At 41.3% G+C, this 25,372-nt stretch overlaps 1 protein-coding gene across 4 annotated transcripts in view; it reads right to left on the bottom strand.

Annotated features, from left to right (window-relative positions):
• Positions 1-12,267: 12,267 nt before the first annotated feature.
• Positions 12,268-25,372, bottom strand: part of GLCCI1 (glucocorticoid induced 1) — a 57,840-nt gene continuing 44,735 nt past the window's right edge. For 2 of the 4 annotated variants that reach the window (XM_075492877.1, XM_075492878.1), the window contains exons 6-8: positions 22,620-22,830; positions 16,687-16,807; positions 12,268-15,621 (exon numbers count right to left, since the gene is read on the bottom strand). In XM_075492877.1, coding sequence (XP_075348992.1) covers positions 15,273-15,621; positions 16,687-16,807; positions 22,620-22,830 — 681 coding nt within the window. In that variant the 3' untranslated portion in view covers positions 12,268-15,272. Of the gene's footprint in view, positions 15,622-16,440; positions 16,563-16,686; positions 16,808-22,619; positions 22,831-25,372 lie in introns of all 4 variants that reach the window. The other 2 variants (XM_075492879.1, XM_075492880.1) reach the window with 2 other exon arrangements.

Below are 25,372 nucleotides of genomic sequence, written 5' to 3'. Positions count from 1 at the left end.
TCAAGGGATAGACAGGCTGCTTTTCAGCCCAGCTTGGTTACCACTGAAATAATTAAACAGATTCTTGCAACTTTAAGCAAGGCTGTGGTTGCTAAACTTGCTCTGGATTATGTTTGTCTTGATAGTTGCTAAAGCACTTGTGGACAATCCACTCTAGCATTTTTAGTAGCTGAAGCAGTTAGGCTAAAAGCAAACAGGAGGCTGTATTGACTTCAAAACAGCTAATTAACTGTTCTTTAAGACTCAGAAAATGTTTGTGTTTGGTTTTTATTTCACAGATTCTAGACTTCCAGGATTTAAAAAAAAAATCTCCTGTCTCGATTGGGACAATTACTGGCATTGCACAAGTTCAGCTAAAGATGTTCTGAATCCTCATCATCTTTCTAGGTGGAAAAAACATCTGAATGATCATCCCTTTTACACATGAGAAACCATGACTGCAGGGGTTCCCCCCCCAACCTGCAATACCAATTAGTTCATATTATGCATTACTTTCTTGTAATATGTAATTTTTGAAATGAACATTAGCTTTGAATTCTTAGTCTTAAGCCTATGCAATTTTTTTCACACTTTCAAATGAAAAAAAGGAGCCAGAGGTATTTAAAATATAATTAATTTTGCTTAAAGAAAAGCAATCGAAATCCCTATGTACAATGTATTATTATCATGAACATTTATTGAAATTGAAAACTAGAGCAAGAAAGCTAAGATCCTGCAAATAGGCATTTTTCAGGGAAAAAATCTTAATTACAGAGTTACAAACAATAGTTCCCTACTACTAGTGAAGCGTATGGCATGCACTTCTCTGCAGCCTGGGCTGCAGAGTAACTCCAAGCCCCAGTGCCATTGTGAGAGGATTTTCTGTGATGTGCGTACAGGCTCAGCAGTAGTTGGGACAACAGGGTAGTTCATCATCCGGGTAAAATTACAGATTGATTGTTCTACACACATAACGTTCATCTTGATTTAATATGCTTCATTCCAGTTGCATATTCTGGTTTAGTAGTGGATTGTTTTAAAATAAAAACAGCTGCAGAACCCCTATGGCAGATGAAAACAGGGGTAATTGATTAACTGTCTTTATCAGGAACTTTATTAAAGTTGATGTAATTGATTTTGGTGAGTTGAGGTTTCTACAAATCTAAGAACAGCTGCTTCAGGGGAATTGCAGTGTGTGCCTTGGGAACTGAACAGCTCATGGAGAAAACTAACAAGTAACTTTTTCAAGTAACTTTTCTGGCCTTCTTAAGTGATCAGAATTTAGAATCACAGAATCACAGAATCATTTAGGTTGGAAAAGACCTTTAAGATCATTGAGTCCAACTGTAAACCTAACACTACCAAGACCACCACTACACCATGTCCCTAAGCACCTCATCCAAATGTCTTTTAAATACCTCCAGGGACGGTGACTCAACCACTTCCCTGGGCAGCCTGTTCCAATGGTTGATAACCCTTTCAGTGAAGAAAAATTTCCTAATATCCAGTCTAAACCTCCCCTGGCACAACTTGAGGCCATTTCCTCTTGTCCTATCACTTGTTACCTGGGAGAAGAGACCGACCCCCACCTCTCTACAACCTCCTTTCAGGTAGTTGAAGAGAACGATAAGGTCTCCCCTCAGCCTCCTCTTCTCCAGACTAAACAATCCCAGTTCCCTCAGCTGCTCCTCATCAGACTTGTGCTCCAGACCCTTCACTGGCTTTGTTGCCCTTCTCTGGACACGCTCCAGCACCTCAATGTCTCTCTTGTAGTGGGGGGCCCAAAACTGAACTTTACTTCCAACATCGTAGAATATGACTGACTTTGTTCCCTTCTGCTGTTTCCATATCCAATATTGCATGGGCATGACATTGATGTACTTCAAAGCAGGACCACAAGCAGCCACCTGCCTTCCCCACACAACCTTTTTTAAATGGATGCCCTTCAAATGTTAGGGGATGCATGTGCTAGAAAAAACAGGACCACCTAAGCAACAAGGTGACTGTGAGTGGAGAAGCAGCACCAGCAGCAGCTTTGCTCCAAGTGGGAATAGCAGCAGGCCTACAAGCCCTGAACTGCTCCAGGATCTGAGCCTAGAAAGTCTCAGGAGAGCAGGAGGTTGACATGAGGACACAGCACCCAGGTGCTGAGTTTTCCTGGAGTCTGCCACTACCATTTGCCATCTACCATCAACTCCCACTGCAGGTGCCAGGGGATACTGGGTGAGCACCACTGGGGAATGAATGGTGGTTGTGCTGTCCATGCTTGCTGCTGAGAGCATGGGGGGTGAAACAACCCCAGGGCAAAGGAAGAAGAGCTGGAAGGTCCTGTCTTCTCTCAGTGCAGTTCCCAAAGATGATTACTCAGAGTAGCAGCAAGACATCGACATGGTAAAGGTGCAGCTGCCCATGTTGGGTCCCTCCTCACTTTTTCAAGCTCCCTTCTCTTCTGCCTAGCATGCACTTGCTGCTTCCTCCCACTCGGTCCAGTACCCATCTGCTTTCTCCTCCCTGGATGAGAGGCACCGGGGCAGGTCGGCAAGGAGGAGCTGGGCAGCGTAGGGAGGCCCTGCTGAGCTGGGCAGCCTGCAGCTGCTCTGGCTCACCTCATCAGTGAGGAATAGTTGCAGGAGCTGAACTGCCACAGGAAGCCATGGCCAGGCAGAGACCCAGCGTATTTCTAGGTTTTTACCACTATGGGCGTGTAAATAACCTGAAGTTGAGCCCTCGCTGCAACCTAGGCACACTACTTCATCTAACATTTACTGTAAATCCCCCTCTGCGTAGCCTACTTTTACAATTTCTGCTCCTTGTAAATGTCTTATTTTTAAACAAGCCACCATATGGGAAGGCAGGAAGCAGAGCAACAACTAGGCTTGCCAACAGCCAAGCAGCAAAGGGTTTGCCTCAGCCGGGAAGCAGAAGTGCTGAGACAGTCTAGCACTGCATTGGCAAACTAGCTACAAACCAGCTGCTTCCCACCGTGGGGGCTGCCGGCCTCCTTCGGCATGTGCTTAGCCCGCACAGCCCGGCTGCGATGCCGCATAGCGAGTGAGGCCAATACCGTGTGCGTGCACACACAGAGACGCTCCAGTGACAGTAAGGAAGGGTACCGTGGCCAAACAGGCCCTGCAGGTTCAGCAAGTTTTGCCTTGGGTAACCATCAGGGCCTCCAGCCCCAAGGCAGACTGGCTTTGCAGTCAATCAGCCCATTACCCAGATGTTCATTAACAGTGCTCTCCTGAGCATAAAATTGACTTTTCCCCTCATTGACTAATTAGAAACCAGTATAATCTTCCCTTTAAGTAACACAAGGTATTTGCCTGCACAGGAGCCCACCCACCATGTTAGACCTGCTGGAGCAGGTCCAAAGGAGAGCCACAAAAATGGTCAGAGGGCTGCAACACCTCTGCGATGAAGAAAGGCTGAGAGCGTTGGGCTTGTTCAGCCTGGAGAAGAGAAGGCTCTGGGGACACCTTATTGCGGCCTTTCAATATACAAAGGGGGTGTATAAGAAAGGCCGAGAGAGAATTTTTACCAGGGCCTGAGGAAAAGGGGCAACAGCTTTGAACTGAAAGAGGGTAGGGTAGAAATTTTTTACAGTGAGGGTGGTGAGACACTGAAATTGGTTGCCCAGGGAAGTTGCAAATGCCCTATTCGTTTTAAGTGTTCAAGGTCAGGTTGGATGAGGCTTTGACAGCCTGATCTAGTGAAAGATGTCCATGGCGGGGGGAGGGGGGTTGGACTTAGATGATCTTTAAGGTCCCTTCCGACCCAAACCAGTCTGTGAGTCTATGCTGAAGTGAGGAGGCCGCCATTCGCCAGGGAGCAGCGTGCAACTCCCATCAACGGCATCAACTTTTAACTCTGTTGTACCATAGCGAAAGCTTGATGTGCCCAACCTTGTAATTAATTCACAGTGGAAGGGTATGAAGTTTTGGCTGCTTTCAAAAAAATTACAAAATTTAAATTAAAAAGAGAAGCATGCTGTAGCTTGGAGGTAAAGGTCTGGCTCATTCTACCTGCCAGCTATTTACACTGGTTGCTGTTGGAATCTTTATAGGTAATGAATACTAGAAAAAAAAAGGAGGAAAAAAAAGTAGATAAGGGCTTTTAGAAGTGACTGCAGATCTACCTAAGCTGTTAAAGAAGTTACAGCCAGCCTTCTCTTTAAACAAAAGTCTTTCATCTAGCCCAGAAACCTACTCTGTAGGGTGTTTCTTTTATTTTGGACTTCCATAGCTATTATGGCAGTAGGAAAGGCCCCAGGACAGGTGCTGGGAGCCATATGCGTCATCAACAGTCTGGGGAGGGGGGAAAGGGGGGGGGAATTAAAAGCGCTACACAATGAAATCATCCACCCTGTCTCCACTTAGGTGGGTGGGTAACAGCTGGCTGCAGGAAACAAGCATGCTGAGTGTAACAGGAGCAGGATCCGACAAGGAAAAAAAAACCAAATGCCTACTATTTTTCCAAGTGCAATCCTCAGAATAAACCCTTGACACATAAAATACAGAAATTAAAATCACAGGCCACGGAAGTAACTGCTTTGCTGTTACAGCTGCATATTTTCCTGGACTGTTTAGGCAGCGTGTGTGGTCTTCCATGATCATCTCTGCCTTGAACTTGAGTACCAGAGCTTCAGAACACCAAAAGTCTGACAACAGAGAGCGACGCTCACCATGGCAGGGCAGTAGTTTGATTTGATTTTTAGAAGACAACAGAGATTCTGAAGAATGAGACAAGCCCTGGAGGGATTTTTCAGATCTACGGTTCAGCTGGGTCTTGCGCCCATCTAACCCATCTGCGAGGTTGTCCCTGCATTTGGTGACAACAGCCAGGGCTGCAAAGGAGCCAGAGGCACATGAGCAATTCAAGGCTTTTCCCCAAAAACGCCAGCCTGTGCTGTTAAGTCACAGAAGCCTGCTCAGCGCTCAGGTCCATGAGCATCCCAAACCCATCTAAATGTGGGCCACCACCCCATGGTGTCCTAGCAGGCCCTTTCCAACTGAAAGAAGAGCCTGTAATGGCACTGATCTGGCTGAAAACTTGGCCCAGAAAAAAAAAGGAAAGAAAAAAAAAATGTTTGAGGCAGCAGAGGTCACACAGGCACGTGAGCCTGCACAATGGGGAGATGCTGGCAGCAGGGCTACCAGAGCCCTTCGGGAGGGCCTGTGGTCACCTCTACTTGTCACCAAACCACAGCCAAGCTTACCTGCAGGCTATACACAGCTGTTACTGCTCTTCATGTAGGGAAATAATAATCACAAAAAGCCTTAAACGAAATCTTCCTTTTGTCCACCGTTAACCTCCCCTCCCCCTCCCACACTGAGCACTTTGCAGCTTTTCCTTTCATTTTTAAGGGAAGTGATCTGGGTCTCCTTGGAGGTAGGAGAGCTCTTGGCTTCACCAGCCTTTGCCACATACATACATTAGTTAATATCGCTGTGCTTCAAAGGCTGGATGGACCTCAGAGAGCGCAGGTCCATCTCACAGCTTGCAGTTTAAGTCATGGGAACATTGCCAAAACAAAGTATAAAGGGAAACAAGACTAAAAAGCAAACAGAGGCATTCAGGAAGAAAGCCTGCACTGACACTGCTTCAAGCCCCTCCTCTTGCCCCCTCCCATTTTTAACAGCCCATCCTGTTAGGAAACATTAAATGCAATCGGAAAACACTAAAAATCCATAATGGGTCATTTTCCTACTTGAGATTTGCAGGAGCAGATTGAACTGTCTGTGCTGGGGTGGTTTTTAATGAACAGTACAGCCTGCCTGTAAGTGGTTGGGGTTCCCTCTCCGTTCCCCGTAAACACGTGAAGTATCTAATGGAGGGACTTAATTGAGGTTGAGGTACATAGTGGTGTTTTCTTTGATGGCTGAAATCCAAGGGAAAAAAGGAAAGTGTTTTAAGATACAGGAAAATGCTTTTATGGCTCCGAAATAAGTCCTCCTGTTGTGTAGCATCGCTGAAACAAAACAAGTTCCTTTCCACAGGGAGGACTGCCAAAATGAAGCAAGTGCCTCTCCGCAGGGAAGACTTAATCCAATGTACACACCATCAGCATGGACAAAATCTCTGTCAAGGTGCCTAAGTTTCTGCCCCAGGGCATATTAAAAAAAAAAAAAAAAAAAGCCTGACCCACGACAGCATCAAGTAGCTCGGGGCCAGTCTTACCGTGGCTCACGACGGTTCCTGTCCCCAGCTTGCTGCCAGAGCTGAAACACCACCGCGACGCTGCCTGCCTTAGGTCCCAAAGGCTGCAGGAGGCCAGGTCACATCCTCTCGGTTTGCAGTGAGAAGGAGGAAACCTCTCCCGGCCATCAGAGACGGCAGAAAGGAGACTGCCACGCAGGAGGGGCAGGCAGAGCCCGTGCTTATCGGGTTGGGAAACAGAGACTCCCATGATGGCAGAGGCTGGGAGCTGGTGACTTCTGGCACCAGGAGGACAGCTCCTGCTCCACCTGCAGATCGGCATCTCCAGAACAGTGCCAGTGCCCTGGGAGCAGGCAGCGGGCTGGGAGCTGTGTCCCACAAAGCCGCTGCGCCTGCCAGGCCTGAGCCATGCAGCCATACCAGGAGGCAGCAGCGACTGACAGCAGCGGGCAGCTCCCTGCTGCCAACCCGACCTCTCATCTGGGGAGGTCTGCAGCTCGCTGGGGACTTGGATCTGGGATGTTATGAGACACTGCCAAGGCCTCTCCGGCCCACAGACCCATGATGGAGTGACAAAGGTTTGGCAAACAAAGGGTGCAGGGTGATGTGGTCAAGACAGACCTCAGAGATCAACAAAATAGGGGCTCACCCCAGCTGAGCCCGAATAAGCAAAGTGCCCAGACAACAGCACTGTGGGGAGCTCTCCCAGCGCTTCTGGGAGATCGGGGAGGTCCCCGAAGGGGCTGTAAGCTAACGCACGCAGCCTGGGGAGCAAACAGGAGGCGTTAAGAGGCCTGCATGCAGTTGCAGGGCTCTGACCTCCCTGGGATCAGGGAATTGTGGTGGGACAGCGTACACAACTGGAGCACTGCCATGGCTGGATAGGGGCTCTTCAGGTAGGACTGGCCAGGATGGTGAGGAGGGGTAGCTTTATGTGGGAGAGTACTGGGAAGGCATGGATGCCTCGGGATGACCTTGGGATCTGTGGTAAACCAGCTGAGAGTCAGGATTAGAGGGCAGACCAACAGGGGCAGCATTGTGGTGAGTGTCTGCTACAGACCACCTGATCACAAGGGAGGAGATGAGGCCTTCTTCAGACAGCTGGAAGACGCCTCACATTCACAGGCCCTGTGCCCTGGGGGCCTTGAACCACCCCGAGATCTGCCGGAGGGACAACACAGCAGGAGACCAGCAGCCCAGGAGGTTTCTGCAGTACCCTGATAACTTCCTGACAGAGTCAGTCAAGGAGCTGGTGAGGGGAGATGCTCAGCTAGAGCTCATACCTACAAAGAACAACTGGTCAGGAACATGGAGGCTGGGCGCAGCCTTGGCCAAAGTTACCACAAGACGGTGAAGTTTAGGATCCAGAGAGGAAGGGGGAAAAGCAAAAAGCAGGATCACAACCGTGGACTTTAGGAGAGCACACTTTGGCTCCTTCGGGGACCTGCTTGGAAAAATCCCATGGGATACAGCCCTGGAAAGGAGTCCAAGAGACCTGGTTGATTTTCAAGGATCACCTGCTCCAAGCTGAATCCCTCCTCTCTACTCAGCACTGTAGAAGGCTCAGGGGGGAATCTTATCCATGTGGATCAATATCTGAAATGGGAAGAGGGGGACTGGTGTCAAAAAAGATGGAGCCAGACTTTTCTCAGTGGTGCCCAGAGACAATGGGCACAAACTGAAATGCAGGAAATTCCATGTAAACATACCAAATTACTCTTTTTACTGTGAGTGTAGTCGAACACTGGAACAGCTTGCCCAGGGAGGTCATGGAGTCTCTGACCCTGGAGATATGCCAAACCTGACTGGACACTGCCTGAGGAACCTGCTCCAGCTGCCATTTATGACAGTTATGACATTTTTGATCAAATTTGATCCACAAATTGACTTTCCACATCCAGAATATTCTTACAACTCTATGCAACAGTCCCTAATCCTGAAGGCACATAAATCTTTAGACATTTAGTTTCCCTCAGTGTATTTCCACAGGCACCACAGGGCACCTACGCAAGTACCAAAGACCCTAGGCTGCTGGGGTGCCCCACGCTGAAGTACTCACAGGATTCCCAAACAAGTTTTTTTTTCCCCTGAGTTTCTAGTTTGTTGTGCAGTCTAGTTGATACATTTTCTCACTTACTGGATACAAAACCAAATCACGCTCCAGTGCTGCATTCAACAGCCTTTCAGTAGGATGCCACCAAAGAGACTGCAATCTATAGATGGCCTGATCTGGAGAACGAATGACACTTATCTAGGCTAATGCTCCTCTGGAGTATTAAGGTATCCACTCTCTTCCTAACCCAAAGAACATCCTGTACATACAAATACACACATACAAGGTTACTCTCCAATCAGGTACAGGTAGGGCCTAGGCTGCCTTTGCTTTCCCATTGCTTAGGAAGTGAAAGACCTACTACCACCATCCTCATCTCCTCCCCGCCCCCAAGGGTTTAGTATTCCCCTCCAGAACTGGGTCAGAACAGAAAGTCCTCCCTAGAGGGAAGCAGATTTCTTAGGTACTGAATTCAAAAAGTGTCTAAACTCTCTCCTTGGCATTCTTCACTAGAACAGAAAACACGTCCACCATTGTACCCAATGTCATTTCATGAACAAGAGCCCCTGAACGAGGTGGCAATCCTTAAAATACACGCACGTGCCCCATCCAAAATAAAACCACGCAGTGAACACCTGTAGTATGGTACCATCTCTGTACTGGCATAGAGATGTAAGGCTACACCTGAAAATTCTTATTTTTTCAGTGACTGACACACCAAAATGCTGTATGTTTTTCAGCATTCTCAGGAGGTACAATGAATTAAAATCCAAAGGAATCACAAAAGCAGAGTCAAGCATTTTTTTTTCCCTATTTCCTAAAAACAGTGTTTCATTTCCAAAGGAAACCCCCTTACTTTAATTTTTCACAAGAATGAGTTTTTCCTTCCCTATGTAACAAGCCCAAAGACAGCACCAATCTTACGTAAAGGGAGGTGCTTACTCCCTGAGAAACCTCTGTATCAGAGATAGGGCAGGACTAGAAAGACGACATCCAAATAGAAATCAGAAAGGAGTAATTGCATCACCCTGCCTTTTGGCACCAAACCTTAACAGGGAGTCTAGTTTCTTTCAGCTTTCTCCTCCTTGGAGGAAGAACCTCCTTCCACAAAAAGCTCAAGAGCTCCCAGATCTCATCTCTTCCTGCAGTAAGCAGTTAGACACCCAGAATTAATTAACATGACTGCTACGCCTCGCGGTCTGGATTTAGATAACGCTATTTACTTACAGTTTATTTGGAGAAGTAAAAATAAGGGTACAAGAAATAGATTACCATGGGTATTACTAAACATGCGTTGCCCTGAGCTAGCCCTATTTCTCAACCAACAGTTCTAGAAAAAACTGCAAAGTTTAACTACACACTTCACTATGCACATACACAATAAAAAAAAAAATTTAAAAACCAGAACTTATTTTTCTACAGGCGCAGTTATTAGCCTAATTGTGCTTTGTTAACAAGCTCAGTCGCTGATTCAAGGGGAAAAAAAAAAAAAAAATTGCACAACTTCCTCTTCTCCCAGGCTTCCAGCTCCTCTGCATCTCAGCTTCCAGGCTACAGCTCAAGGCAGCCAATTTAACATCAGAACTTGTTACAACCCGAGATAAAATTTCAAGTTCGTCTTAAAAAAGGGGTCATCTCTCTATCCAGCTTCATCTGATTGCTATTCTTTCTTGTTGTCAATTGAATTGTCAGTTTATCTTGCATGTTCGCTCACTTTCAATGTGGTCTTTACTGAGGAAACACTCTACCTTCTCGATCAGCATCTTCCTATCAGCCCCACTTGAGTGACACATTATTTCTGTGACCTGTTGCACTCCAAAAAGACACTACCTACTCTCCAGTTTCTTGCCATCTCTCAAAAATTACGGTGCTATTGAGGAGACAACAGAAATCAAAACAACTATAAAGCTACTCAACCACTACTTCTTTATTGGAGACTTCATTCATGTGTGAAACAAACTAAAAATTTTCAGAAGCCGGAAATTCTCTTCAAAGAGCTATTCCAGACAGTTTTTAAAAAAAGTGTTAATTCCCTAGTTAAAAATATTGCCGCATGCTACTTTTTCAGTGAGGCAAGAATGCTTAAGGTAGTTACAAAAAGCTACCTCTTTAAAGTCAACTGAAATGTAAAAAGCCCCAAATAATCATGAGTTAGTAAGGCTTATAAAAACATCTTCTTTGAGCACATCCTTTGTAAAATCATCTCATTTTAAACATATCAGTACTTGAAAAAATCCACCTTTGCAAGTTGGCCCAGTACCTAATTACCCTTAGTGCTAAAATAAATCCACATTCCCAGTGTGAATTCATCTAGCTTCATTTCCTTACTGCTTAAATTTAGTATTCCATCTCTGTTAAATTTAGGTAGCTCATTACTAAGTATTTCCTATGTAGGTATTTACTAACGGGAACTAAGTCACTCCTCAACTGTTAAGTTAAACATGTTGAACTCCTACAAAACCTCGCTGTGTGTTTTTTCCAGTGCCTCACTCATTCCTAGAACTCTTCCCTGAGCCTTCTCCAGCCTTTTACAGTCTCTCCTGAACTAGATAGTTTTCCAGGACCGGTTACACTAATGCAAACAGAGACAAGATATACATATTTTAACTGCATGACAATCTTTGATCAAACAACTTCCTTTAGCCAAGCACCAACTAGGAATGGCTGTACGTGTACATCCCAGTAACGGCTGTACTTTCCCAGCTTTTACTCACTTTTTCCCTTGCATTTAGGTTCTGGAAACACATTGCAGAACTATGGTTATTTCCTCCCAGTTGTGTCGCTTCCAATTTGTGTTTGCATGGCTGTATCTTGCAAAGCAAGCCAGGCTGTTTTCTACTAGTCATCTGTCAGCATCATCAATGCTTGGATTTTACCTCAAGTAACAGATGAAGGTACCAATCCGTTACCACAGAGTAAGGCCAGGAGGTAGTTTCTAAGCCTCAGTGGTCTTCGCTTGCAACTGCGATGTCAGCCAACATCTCTAATCCATCCAATTTCTTGTGTTTATTTTGTATTACTCCCGGCTCATGTTTAAATACTGTGAAGATACCGAGGCTCTACCCTGGGGCCGATATCTGGCCCTTCCCAAGAGCTGATCTCTCAGGAAGCCATAAATCATTTCCCTGACAGCAACCTACATCCTAAAACAAGCAGGTCACTATCTGTTGCCCCCTACCCCCAGCATACGTAGCAGCCAAGGGCTCCCCTTACACAGTCCTCCAGTCTCTGAAGAGTCCATCTCTAGAGCCATGACTTGCTAGAAAAGGTAACATTCAAGTTGAGGAAGATCTTTTAGTCACAAAGCAGGGACACAAGGCAAAATTATTTCATTAGCTCTCTACTGTCAGCACTTTTCGGACTGCTTGTCTTGGCTTTGAGGAAGACATAGGCAGTGAATTACATAGAGCACACAACCTGGAAGCGTGGCTTACGTGGAAGCGGCACGTTACCACAACCGTAACTAACCAGGCGAGGCCTAGGTTCACAGGGATGGTGAAAAAGTTACCCGTGGTACAAGCTGCATCACACCTTCTCAGGGCCAGCTACACGCTTTTGTCAAAGTAACTCTCGAGACAAGAATGCCCTCCCACACAAGGACAGCCCGAAACTGCTGCAGCAAATCCATTTAGAGGACAAGGCAGTCACAAAGTTTTTCCTAGCAAGCCTGACAAGCTGATGATGAAATGGCTGAAACCAAGCCGTTTCTGACTGAAGGACAGCAAGCACTTTCATAGCAGGGTGGGATACTACATCCTTTGAGGCTCCAGACTTTCAGCACTTTCAGTTAACTTTCAGTTAATGTTTTTAACATAGTCACATCGAAACCTTATAATCTTTGGGATGCTGAAAACTTAAATTTCCACTTACTGATAATAAGCACTAAAGCATTCTTGCTGGTTATTGCCATAGTGCTCTTCAGTAAACACTGACTTTGGAGGATTTACATGTATTTAAATATTATTATTCTTTCTTCCTCCCTCCCCCTCACCCCCCCATCTGGAAAGAATTATTCTGCAAGTCAAATGACAATCATTTGACTCATACAAAACAACACGAAACCAAGACTGTCAGTAGATTTATACCACATCCTTTAGGGGTTTAGTTTAGTTTCACATAGTGAAACATCTAATGGCTTTCATAATTTTCAACAGATAACTTGAAATTAGCCATACCACAAACACAGCAGCAGATACACAGTTTCCAATAACGCTTAACGGATTTTTTTTTTCTATGCTCTGAAGAGAGAAAAACCTCATCATATGCAGAAATAAAATACGCTATTTTTAAAGCATATTTAAGCATTCAGCTATTTTTAGATTTTTCTCCTCCCTAGAACAGTGTTATGCAAAAATCAATAGATAAGAGATTATCTTATTCTTGAAGACATAGCACACTAGTCAAAGATACATGGTTGACATTATTCTAGATGTAAATCTGGAACAATATTAAACTTTAATCTCATTCTATGGTGTTTCATACACAGCTTCCAAAACAAATAAATGAACCACTGCTTTTGTGTCCCGTCCCCCCCGCCCCCCGCCCCCGCCTTTTTAACTATAATTTTTATTTAAATAAGACACAGGAACTTCTATACCAAAAAAATACAAAACAAAAGCCACACATTTCCTTGTGTAAAGCAATATTATGTGATAACTTGAATACTGTTCAGCACAGTGGCTAGAAATAACAGTACAACTATGTACAAAACTTTAAACATATTTGACAAATTTCTACAGCTGGATGTAGAATACAATTGAGATAAACAACTGCTGGGAAATTTACATGGCAAAGCATTAGCTTTAACACATTTGGTTGAAAACCTTCAAATCTGCTAAGAACAAATGTGCAATTTAATTAATCTTTAGTTTCTCGTGGAAAAAATAAAAAGAACACGTAATGGCATTGCAAATATTGTACAGAGTTCATCACTGATCTAAAAACCACTCATCATATCCCCTGGTAACCTAACACCAATAACCGAGACTACGATTTCTTATCTGGACATAACCAGCGCATAAAAAGGTCATCATACTGCAATGTTAATCTAGAAAGAAAAATATTAAAAGGAATCGATACTTACATCACGAGTATTTTCTCCCCTTTATCTTCAGTCTATAAAATATATAGTGTTTTCACCTAGGCCTGAGATTAGTAGGGTTAAAGATGGCTGTTGTGTTTCAAAGAGGTTTTTCACATGAAAATGTTAGAGACAGACCTCTCTCCTATATTTTCTGCAAGGGGAGTCAAAAAACAGTGACTGTTTTATAGGCTGCAAATTCCACCTTGTAACATAGTATTAACAAAACCTCAGTAATAAAAAGGAAACGATGCTTTATCTCCAAAGAAAGCACATATTTAGTGAGTAGTTATTGGTGGCTCACTCTCACCCCCCTCCAATCTCATCTTCAAAAGAGGAAAAAACATAATGGAGCAAGTTTAAATGCTCAGTAGCGGCAGGCTACTAATCCCTTCAATTCCTGGAAAAGGTGAACCTTACTCTCTTAGGAGCAGACAGCATAAACGTAGTTCCACTGAGCTGAAAAGCAACGGAGCAAGAACATCAAGTTTATTTTGCCTTTGGGGTCCTCTTTGTATCACAGGAAATTATCTGTGAAAGCAATGCTCCTCTTGTTCCAGTACAACAGAAGAGCACCACTAACCCATTCTTGCCGTGTACTATTTTGAGAAAGTGTCCAGCCTGCAAAACCAGGATTATTTTACAAGGATTTTTTTTATTCACACTTAAGGAGGGGGGGAACACACTTTTACACACACAACTTAAGTAACTGAAAGTTATGGGAGAAGCTTTGATTAAGTAACATGAACTTAAAACTATTGTTTTCCCCACCCCTCTTAGAACACCCACTTGCTACTTTTGGACTTTAATCCAAACACAATTACTCACTACATAAATAAAATGCTGCTCATCTAACACTGCTTGACAAAATCTGAAAACCTACTTCCAACCAGCAAATGAATGAACATTTCCAAAAGAGAAACTAAACATTAATTTGACTTTTAGACGGTAACAGTAGCATTTCACATCCTTAACTGCCAACAAAAACATGAGAGGAAATCCCCATCACCCCCTGTGAAACCTGAAAGAATTTCTGTCCTTGAACAAAAACATTCTTGTCTTTCAAAATCCTCTCACACACAACGTGGAATGTTTCTCATGTACAGCCTAGTACTGAACACTTTATTTGCAACAGTTTAACAGTCATTAACTGAGCAACACCTGAAACCTTTAAATGCCACATTTTTACATATATTGAAATGACAGTAAATGCAACAGTTGTTTTGCTTGTAAGCACATGACAAAGTGATATACATCACAGATTTGCTGGTTCTCCTCATGTTCACCCATGTCCAGGGTCATCGTTCACCTGGATCTGAATGCACTTATTCCAAGAAAGTGGAATGTAATGAGGAAATATTAATGCATAAAATAATGAAAGGCAAAAGAGTGATGTTCCCTCTTTAGCTTTGTAGCTGTAAAATATTTTATATCCCAATATGATATACATTCCAAGTTACCTGAGTTTACACTTCGAGAGAAGTACCTGAAGCTAGGCCATAGGGTGGGCACTGTGCAACTGTTGTGGCCATTTTTTTTTTTTTTTTTTTTTTTTGCATTGTGTGTATTACAGAAGTTAGAAACATAAACACCTGGATCAATTGTAAACATAATCCTGAAGTACAGTATTTTCCATAGGACACAACACAGCAAGACATTTTCTATTCAGACAGGCAACTTTTTTTTTTATATATATAGAGCTTATTTATACTGTAGAATTTGAAACAGAACACAGGACACAGTACTAATCTGGTCAAACATACTATGAAATGCATAGTCTCCACTTAAAACGCTTAATGATATATGGATTCTGCAGGCATTACTGCTTTCTCACAAAAAATGCGGAATATGAATTCTGTCCCTGCCAAGAACAGCGTTGAGATATTTTTTCAAATGCTGCTAAGTATTCTGTGTTGTTCTGAAAGGTTGCCACCTCATGCAGATGTATCTGAGCTATTATCTCCTCAATCCTTGTTTCAGGGCAGAGGCCTGCTCCACCTTGGTCTAGATCAACACATAGCTCTGAGGAGAGGAATGGTCTTCAGTCTGAATTTCTTGCAAAAGCGGCTGCTGCTGTTGGGACGGTTGCTGTACCGGGACCTCTGTAGAGTCCATTGTGCTGGTGTCATCTGACAGAGATGAGAAAGAGACCCGAGACGAAAGCTGCTCAACAGTCAGGGTGCTCAAAGCTGTGCTTTGACCAGAGTTTGGAGAGTTCTTCAGCGTCAGGTCTGAAGCAGGAAAGAGGGGGCCCAGAAGTTTTACAGGACAGAAAGCTGATCCGGTTGGGATGAAATTAACCTTGTTTTTGTCAGGACATGAAAAGAGAGGGGCTGAGACAGGCTGACGAGACCTACAACAAGAAAAAAGATTACATACCTGGCCAACCACGACGTTTTATACGTCATGAACTTTGTGGTTCTACACGTTGCTAAAATGTGAATGACAAGGAATGGGATTAATTGGACAGAGGGGCAAACATCTTCCATATTGGTAGTCAGCTAACCAATCCACAGCATTAAAAATAGTACCGTCACAAAAATGACTTGATAATTACTGGATAAACATGCAACTTCCAGCAAAAAAAATCTGCAGTACATATGCACATGAAAAAATGCCATGGTAATTTAGAATGGCACGAATTCTTCTTTAATAAAAACAATGCAGCATTTAATCATATTAAATCCCTTTGAGAACCTCCATGAAATAGACCTCTCCTTTCCCATATTCCATAATTTGTCTGGAGGCTTCCTCCACAACCCAACATTGCTCCTTCACCATCCAGCAGGCAATGAATGTTGTTAGAGCAAGAAACGTCCCCTCCTTAATTCTTTCATCCACAGGAGCTAAGCATGCAACCTCGACAGCATGTGCTCAATACTGCTGGGTCTAGGGGAAAAAGACATGATGTCCAAGAGTTTAATTTCTGATTTCTTGCTCAGCAAAAATATTGAGCAAAGTCTATGCCATAAGTATACTACCATCTACAGACACTTTACATAGGTTTCGTTCCATTTTATATGTTTTATACGTATCAAAAAGTAACCTATGCTTGACACTGATAAAGAATTACGACAGACAAGGAGAGTTTTTGTTTAAGCCATGAACATTTAAAAAGCTTATAAAAAATATATGGAAAGAGGTTTATAAATGCTTAGGAAATCAAATGTACCTTATCTTTTCTGCTTGGATTTTTGTTGCCTTTTATAAATGCACAAAAAGAGTTCAAGCATAAAAGACTCCATTTCCTCTTCAAACCAACGTGAACACTTCAACTTCTCTTCTGTACAAACTCTAAGAATAGTTTGCTCCTGAAAAACTCATCAGCTGGAATAGTTTATTCATCTGCAGTTGAATAGGCTCAGTAAACAGGTTTACTGCTTTGCAGATACCAGCTGATATAAAAGGCATTACTTACGACATTTCCTCAAAGACCTTCACTCGCTCACATCCCTCTGGGGGCTCTCGTTTGAACATGTAGCTGTTGTTTGGTTTGGGAGATGAGGCATACTTGGGCAACGGTGAGCTACTCCCACTGTCTGAAAATTTAAAGCAGTTATATTACTAGAGATTGAGAGTGCTTTTTAATTAAATTCGATTTCCAAACAAGATGCCTTTTTTCACAATTTAGCCACTATGCCGGTTTGCTTCTACCACAATGCTTCCTTTATCGCAGGCTATTTCTAACACCCTTGTATAGCACATTTCTTCTGAATAAAAGCTTCAGTGCAGCAGTAATCTATCATATAACAACACATAACAGGAGGATATTTTTATCCAGAACACTGCAATCGGAACAAAGCAGAGCTGTGATCCTGGAAACAAATACGTTCTTTATTATGTATTTCAAAAAACATAAATGAACAAGGTAATATGCATAATACATGCAGAAGAATTATGAGTGGTAATGATAATATGCCTTCTCACTGTATAAACACAGTTATTGAAAATGTGTGTATACAGCATGTACCTTATTTTAAAACATAATTCTTCACTGGAATATTGACCTCATTAGTCTCATGAATAGTTCAGAAGTTGTAAAGAAATAAAGCATGTTTGTAACACAGGTACTGATACCTCATCATTACAATGTCCTACCTTACTTGCTTCACAATTGTGAAGTTGTTTTAGTGTCCAAAATAAAACTTCCACAATTCAATTATCTCATCACTACTAACTATATGATACAGGTATTCTTCGTAACTCTAGCCGTCTGTGTACCAGACACACTTAGAACTAAAGGTGAGAAGATCTAGGACACAAGGCAATAGGCAGGTTTCTTTGTACTTCTCAGAAAATATAAGAGAGAAGGCTCAACTCCAGTAAGGATGGAAGCACAAAAGTTTGAAAAATTAAGATTATGAAAGGGTTCACTTTAAACACTCATCTTGACAACATGATATTCAATGCATTAAGGAAATAAAGTAGGTACAAAAATAATTATTCACAGAAAGTTAGCTTTCTGCAGTGGCTTCTGCCTTTTCAAAGAGCAACATCTATCTCAGGCTAGTATTAGTGGCTCCCTATTCTCTGCTTGGGCTTACAATTAAAAACCAAAAATGAAGTGTCAAGGTTAGAGGATCCCCCAACTTACAAACACACCTTATTTAGAGAGAAATAACTGCTCTTGCTTTAGCTCCTTTTCAGTCTTTCCACCGATGTGGGATACCTTACCATTTTTAACTCAGATACCTCTGTTTGTTCTGCTGTTGTTCATGTGTGCCTTTTCAGCAACAGTGGAAACCCAACCAAAGCTTCAAGCACTATGATCTAGATTCACTGAAGCATATAAGGCTGTCTTTAACAGCTTGCAAACAGTAACTACATAAACCTTTGTATAACCATGACTCAAATAAAAAGGCTAATCATTAGAGGTTTTGAAGCATCTCTGCTTCCTCTTACAAGACGACACAAATCAATTCAAATGTCACACTTCTCTTTGGAGATTTACTATGAAAGATATGAGAAGAAAAACAGTTGAAGTGAACCTCAGTAGCGTATTGTTTATTCAGCTCTTTTCTGCTGTAGAGTGAACACAGAACTTCTATTTACAGAATTTTAGGTGTTAACTGTACAAAGGCAGAAAAAGCTTGGAGACAATACAGGTATTTGCCAAACTGGGAGCATGATGGTCCCGTTGGCATCTTTCCACTGTTGGCCCACACAGCTCATTCCAAACACAGAAATCATTAACAGAACCCAGACAGTTTGTTTCCTCCTTCTAATATTTAAAATTGAAGATCCAAGTTTCTATTTAAAAAATCTGAGACATAAAATGCGCTACTGTTCATTCCACCAAATAGTGGAAAACTGTGGAAGTACATCCAAGGAAAGAATCGAACTGAATTCAAAGTTAAGTCAGTTCTTGGAAGATTTAGAGTCTCGTCTAGCCAGTTCAGGTTTCGATCGAATTTTTGGTTTGCTTCGCCCTGTCTGGCTGAACCTTTCTATATAAGACAGCTGTTAAACAAGTAAAAAAAATTATATTGTATAATTTAACCATTCTGTTTCTCTCTTTACCCTCCCTGCTTTTAAAGCCTACTAAGTTGTTAGCTTTTCATTTTGACCAAACACACACCACACTACTATTTGAAAAACACGTGTGGTTATTAGGAGGCTCATGTGCACAAGCTTGGTGTTGGTTCTACACATACAGCAGCAGCACGAGAACGGAAGGGTACTGGGAAAATGGGCCACGAGTTAAAGTGGTAAGAGGCGGAATTTACAGCTTAAGCCAGTCTCCACTTGTGTATCCTGTAAGCTCTCAAGTGCTAAGCTGTCACAGCGTCCTTAATGACACTGCAAAAGTGTATTCTCAAACCGTGCTATTCACACTTTTTTTTACTGCCTCAGAGGCTGCAATGCATGAGCCTTCATCTCAGAGGACACGTCTGCATCTTCCATGCTTCCACCAGTAGGGTGTGCTCTGCTGGTGCATTTCAGCCAACTAATCAACTTTCATTAAGATGACAATGATTGAAGATTAACAGATGTAACCTTTAAAGTGAGTTTTGTTACCATAACCACATAGCAGACAATATGGAGCCTTATTACACAGGATTTCTAAACATAAATATTCAAAATGGATATATTCTGTTATCTAGAAAATGTTTAAGATTGTAATTAAACACTAAAAATACTGTTTTAACCAGAAGACTTCATACCACAAATTTTAGCTTGCATATATTAGAACAACAAAGGAGGCAAACTAAAAAGAATCTGTAAAACAATTTTTTGAGTGACAAAACTTAAAGGAAACAAGAAACTTTACAGCGAGCCTTGGGATTTGTTTTGATAGGTTCAAAAATACCTTTGTTTCTTAAGACTGTCCAAAGACTTCACATACAATTTTCATTTTAAAAACTATGCATCAGATGCCCAGAAGTTAAAAAGTATCTTCAATTCATCTTCATGAACATGTTGCTTGGTACAGCCTGCTAGCAATAGCGGGAATACACAATGCTACACAAAAGCACCTAAATCAAAATCCCTGAAAAACAGATCATACTATCTATTTTTGTACAAAAACCCCCAAATTTCATCTGCTTATACCTTAGGATGCCTTTGAACTTCACCTCTGTCACAGCTGCTAAGTATGCTGTGTAGCACTCTGAGTTACAGTCTCATGGACCAGAGTATCATAAAACAGACCTAGTGAAACCGGCAGCTGTAATGTAGCAAGGCAGTCACTTACCTTGCAATAGGCTGATATTTGAAACCGAAATCATAAAGCCAGGTGCCATTAAAATACCTCCTCTCCCACCCCTCCCTCTCTGCTCCAATCAATACCATTTAGTATCACTGCTCCATTTGGAGCAGTATTGTGGGCCTTTTCTGAAATTTAGCTTTCACTTTCTTCTGAAAAATTCAATAGATTTAGCAGCTTCTTGCAGAAATGTAAACCAAGCAGCTGATACAGTCCAAAGAGCAGCTGTGAGGGCCTCAGGCCAAAGCACAGCTTTGCACAAGAAATAAAAGATGCTTTAGAAATGTAAAGCAGTGCTGTGTCTGTACAGAGCACTGGCTCCTCTCACTGCTCATGTCTCTCAGTCAAACTACTAACCTTCCTTTCCGATTCAGCAACACACTCAGGATCATTCATAAAGCTGATAATTATATTTTTTAATGGTAAAGCCAAGTTATTCCCATAGAGAGGAAAAGAAAACCTGAACTTGAGAAAAGTAACAGAAAAATATCTTGCGTTCAAAATGTCTACATTTGATTAGACAATGCATTTTTCAAAACCTAACAGGCCTCACAGTAAACTCACAACAGTTTTATTCTAGCATCACAACAACCTTTAAAATGAAGGTGCGAAAAACTGAGAGTTTTGTTTTATAAAGCAGTTAACGTCCACAACAGATGTTAATAAACTGTCTCTCAAAACTTGCTATTCCCTTATAATTTCTATCTATATCCTGCATTTATCTGTAACTTAAATATTTTGAAGATAACATTAAGAACAACTGGCCTGTGGGATCTTAATGACTGGTGAGTAAAAGACGCCTTTCTGACTATACTTTTACAACCTCTGAACAAATTACTTTCTCTTGGAAGACCGCTACACATTTTTCTAGTTTCTATCTTGTCCTTAAAGAATGAAGTTGTGATGAGCAGTTCAAGCTTTTATCTTTCATAAGCACAGTATTAAGTACCTTACTTAAACTAATTTAAAAATGCAATTATATTAACTTTACAAAGCTGGCTGTTTATCACCGTCACCTATACGCTACTACTAAAGCAGACTTTTGATACAAACGTAGCATTAAAAAGCCAGTCTTAAAACCCAAATCCACAAATAAGTATCTACTCATTGTGAAGTTCAGCAATGAATTTTACTCCAATTAGCTGCTCAAAAAATCTGAGACAGGAGCTAAAAACCCCTGAAAAGCATTAAGAAGGTTAGATGCACTATTTCAAACTGTTTTCACTCGCTACTGCCAATAAAATACAATTGAAAATTCCAATTACTGTGATAACTGAGTACTAGCTGCAAAAGGAATTATTCTTTTCATTTCCTTGCTTTTTAACTTACGTTTGTTATCAGGACATATATGAACAAATTTACTTGTCAAGATGTTTCTTTGTGTGCTAATACTTTAGTGGATGTCTCTATAGTGATTCAGTCTTGACAATGCATTAGAATTCACATGCATACTATAAGAAAGAGAAGTTTGTGTGAGGGAGCGCATATCTCCGTTATTTTTGGAGCACGGCCAACTATCATGTTGAGCTAAGACTTTTAACTTTGATGTGGTTAACTTACACATATGCACACACCCACCCCCAATTCAGGATTTGGACAGGTGGATTTGTTTTCCACTACTTCCTTTTAAATCTAAGATGGAAAGCAATACTTTTCAGAAACCAAGAAAAGCTAGTATTTCTCCTGCTGCCTTCCCCAATCTTGTTCCCAAATTACTTTAAGAATTATTAAACAGAGAATACTTACAGAAAAAACTTAACCTTATTTATAACCTCAAAATACTGCTGTCTTTAGCTCATTAGTAAATCTACGCTAAATCTTAAAAGTTTTCATTTCCTCTGCGAAACTTCCTACTCTTAGCTTGCACGTTTCACCCAAACCCTGCATCCCTCCAAACTAAAGTCCATGTTTCCAGCCGGCTGACCAGAAGCCCAAGAATAATTTCATTAGTAAATGGTTGTCCAAAAAGTCAGTCTTTTTACATTGGTGCCTATATTTTCATACTACATGTTCTGTCAGTAACTCTTAATTACTGAAACTCCAGTTTACTCCCTCTACAAAACCAGATGACATTTTACAGACTTTGAAAAAAATGCAGGATATTGACATATAAACACATAAATTACTTGGAAATTTTGGGTTGTTATGCAACACACATAGGCAGGTAATTACTCTCCATCAGATTGTTCAAACTCATATCTGAGCGCCTCACCAAATAGCTTAAAGTGGAATGTAAGAGTTCAGAAGCAGAGTACTTTTAAAAGCAGTCCAAAACTTCACCATCACCATTTTGATCAGCAAGTAACTCACCCATGATGAATATATACTCTACCACAAACCTTCTTGAAAGCTTTTTTAAACATAAACATGTTACAGTCTGAATTCTTCACATTAGAATCTTCATAAATCGTTAAGACTGTTTGCTGTGCTCCTCTGACGTATTTATGGAAGATGTTTGTGAAGTTTCACAAACAAGAGGGGAAAAAGATATGTAAACAAACAAAACCAATTTTAAGATAAATCCTCAATCCCTCCACAACCATCAAACAAAAACAAAAACTGATGTAATGAGTAAAATGAAGGTAGTTGTAAAAGCAGGACATCACATGCCTCCCATAGGTAAAGGCGGGCCATTCTACTCTCACCTTTATCACGGTCATAGAGTAAATCTTCTGTTGAGCAAGGACTCCCATCCTGAGATTCAGGAGGGCAAAAGGGAGAGACACATGGTGAATGACTGCTGCAGCTGCTGCTGCGCTCTTGGACAGACGGAGTCTGAGTGTCAATGCTTCGTGTACTACTACTACGATAGTGAGCAGGTAATGGGGCCCTTCGACCATCAGGGATATCCAAAGGCTGCAAGAGAAACAAGCAATTCAGGTTACAGAGAAAAAGATCGAACTCCTAAGCAATGTCAGCCTGTAGCACTCCTAGCTGAAGTAATGAGGCAAGGCCTTAAGAACAGCAAACAAGCCATTTTTGAAAGAACAACTTTTACACAAGAAAATAATGCAATGTACAATGGGCACAACATAGATTAATTACGCTGAATGCTAAATCAATGTGCAGATGTTCCGAGCCAACTATATCCTCTTAATGCAACGTTAACACCAGAACACACTTCAACACATATAGTATTATGTTTTTATATTTTTTATGATAGTTTAAAAAAAGCAAACCTCCCCAACAAATAGATCTCTGATTATACTTAGTAATACAATTTTCAGTAAAGGTCACTGTTATTATGAAAGAAAAACAAGTACCCTGACAGAGATCACATTTGGATAAAAGGGAAAGTAGAAAATGCCAAACACGATGGCATGCTATTGCTGTAACAACCAACTAAATTACAATTATAAATGAAACCATCCAAGTTGTACTGGTAAGTCATAATTCTCTAGCACACCTCTACATTCCATCCTTCACTTCTTTAGGTGACCTCTGACAAAATGGCAACTAAGTAGATGATGCACAGGCTTATACAAGGTTCATAAGCTTTGTCTTGAACCAAAGCTAGTAAGCACTGCCTGCTCGTATCAGCCTAGTTGGCACTGGCCAGAGTAATCTTGCATCCCATTCTGCAATATACTGTGTAGACATGTTCGCAGTAGTAGATTGGCACGCTCTACTTACTTGTCCTTCCCAGTGGAAAATTAGTTTTATCATAAAGACAGCGCTGCTTTAAATGTAAGAAACCAAATGAGAATTACAGTTTTGCTTAAAAGTGAAGGGGGAAAAATGCCTGCAAGATTTAAATATCATTTTTATACTCACTTCAGTGAGGATTGTATTCAAAGCATAGAGAACACCTTAAATGTTCTAGCTACAAAAAAATTAATGTCTTTTTCCTTCTCCCTTCAAGTGAACATTTTTATTTTATTGCTTTCCTCTTCCCCTTATATTCCAAAACCTGGAATAACAGATTGTTCCAGAGCCTAAAATTCAACCCAACACTTTTGCTACCAATGAGGACATGAAACCTATTGGCCAAGTATTGCATTTTCCCCTTTTCAGCAATTGTCTGTCCAGAAAAACACCACGTTATACAAAGAGGCAGACATAGCAGAGCAGGAAGATCCTTTTCTTCTTATGAGCCCTCCAGTTAATAATACCATTTCACATTTTGACTACGAGCAAAGAAACACACTATAAAGAGAACATTACAGTTGCTACATCAAATGCTGAAAAGTTTGGACACAGTCTGTTCCAACAGCTCAATTCACATTGGATATGCGTTACAACATGACTACATGTTGCTATTCCCATCACCCCCAACAGGCCGTGACTCATTCAATGCACAAGATAGACCTGAAGCATTATATCATTTGTTACACAGACAGGAGGAGGTAGAAAACAAGACTGAAGCTGTAGAAAGAAAACAGTCCCATAATTAATGTAACCAAAAAAATAACGGCCATGCAGAACAGCACTTGTATTTCCAACTCTGCCACAAAAATTCTATGAGATGCAAGAAAGTCGTCTGAACCAACCTCTCTCTCCTATGGTGTCTTTTCTGGATGCCCAGTCTATATAGGACTGATTTGCAAAAGTCTTCAACGTTCACAGATGCAGAAGGAGACTATGGGAGCTACACTTTGAACTCCTAAAATGGCATGCAGTATCCTGAGTTACCTGAAGAATCACATTATAGAAGCCTGATGGATTTGTGTTTCTCCATCCATAAAGTGTAGGTAATATCATCTTTCTTCTCACACAGGTGTGATAAAAAGAGAACAAAATTTCAGACACTCTCCAGACACTCTATAGAAGCAAAAACCCAGGAAGAAATTCCGATTTCTGACTTCAAAGCCAGGTTTAATGGAGAGCATTAGGACACATATCTAATGAGGAGAAAACAAAAGCACCGAACAGCTGCTCATTAAGTGCATATACTATGCTGTACGTAACAGCTAAAGCAAGGATTCTAGGGAGGGGAAAAGAAAACAGTAAGTGATCACATAATTAAAGACTTCAGGATAACATAGATGTTCTTCCACACCTGGAGGAACAACATAGTCTTATGTAGTCAGGAAGTATATCCCAAATCACATATTTCAACCTACACTGAATTAAAATTTGAGGTAAAAAAAGTTATCTGTATTTTTAGACATGCCTCTAAATATACACACAAGTAGAAAAAGCTAAATATTTATCACTCTTTCCAAGTAAAATAACTTTTAAGGCATAGAAAATGCCAGCAAATATTTCAGATTACTGTGCTTCTGTATTTATCTTTCCCTTAATATTTAATCCAAGTTTTGACAAGTGCAAAAAACTTCATGAAAATATCAACTAAAAGTATCCCACTTCTTAAAAACTTTATGTATTAAACCTGATCAACATAAAAAAATACTTTAGAAGTTACTTTCCATGAGTCATGCCTAAACTATTCCAAAAA

Source organism: Mycteria americana, chromosome 2 (assembly GCF_035582795.1).
Source record: "Mycteria americana isolate JAX WOST 10 ecotype Jacksonville Zoo and Gardens chromosome 2, USCA_MyAme_1.0, whole genome shotgun sequence".
Taxonomy (NCBI): Eukaryota; Metazoa; Chordata; class Aves; order Ciconiiformes; family Ciconiidae; genus Mycteria; species Mycteria americana.
This window is presented reverse-complemented; position numbering and strand designations above follow the sequence as displayed.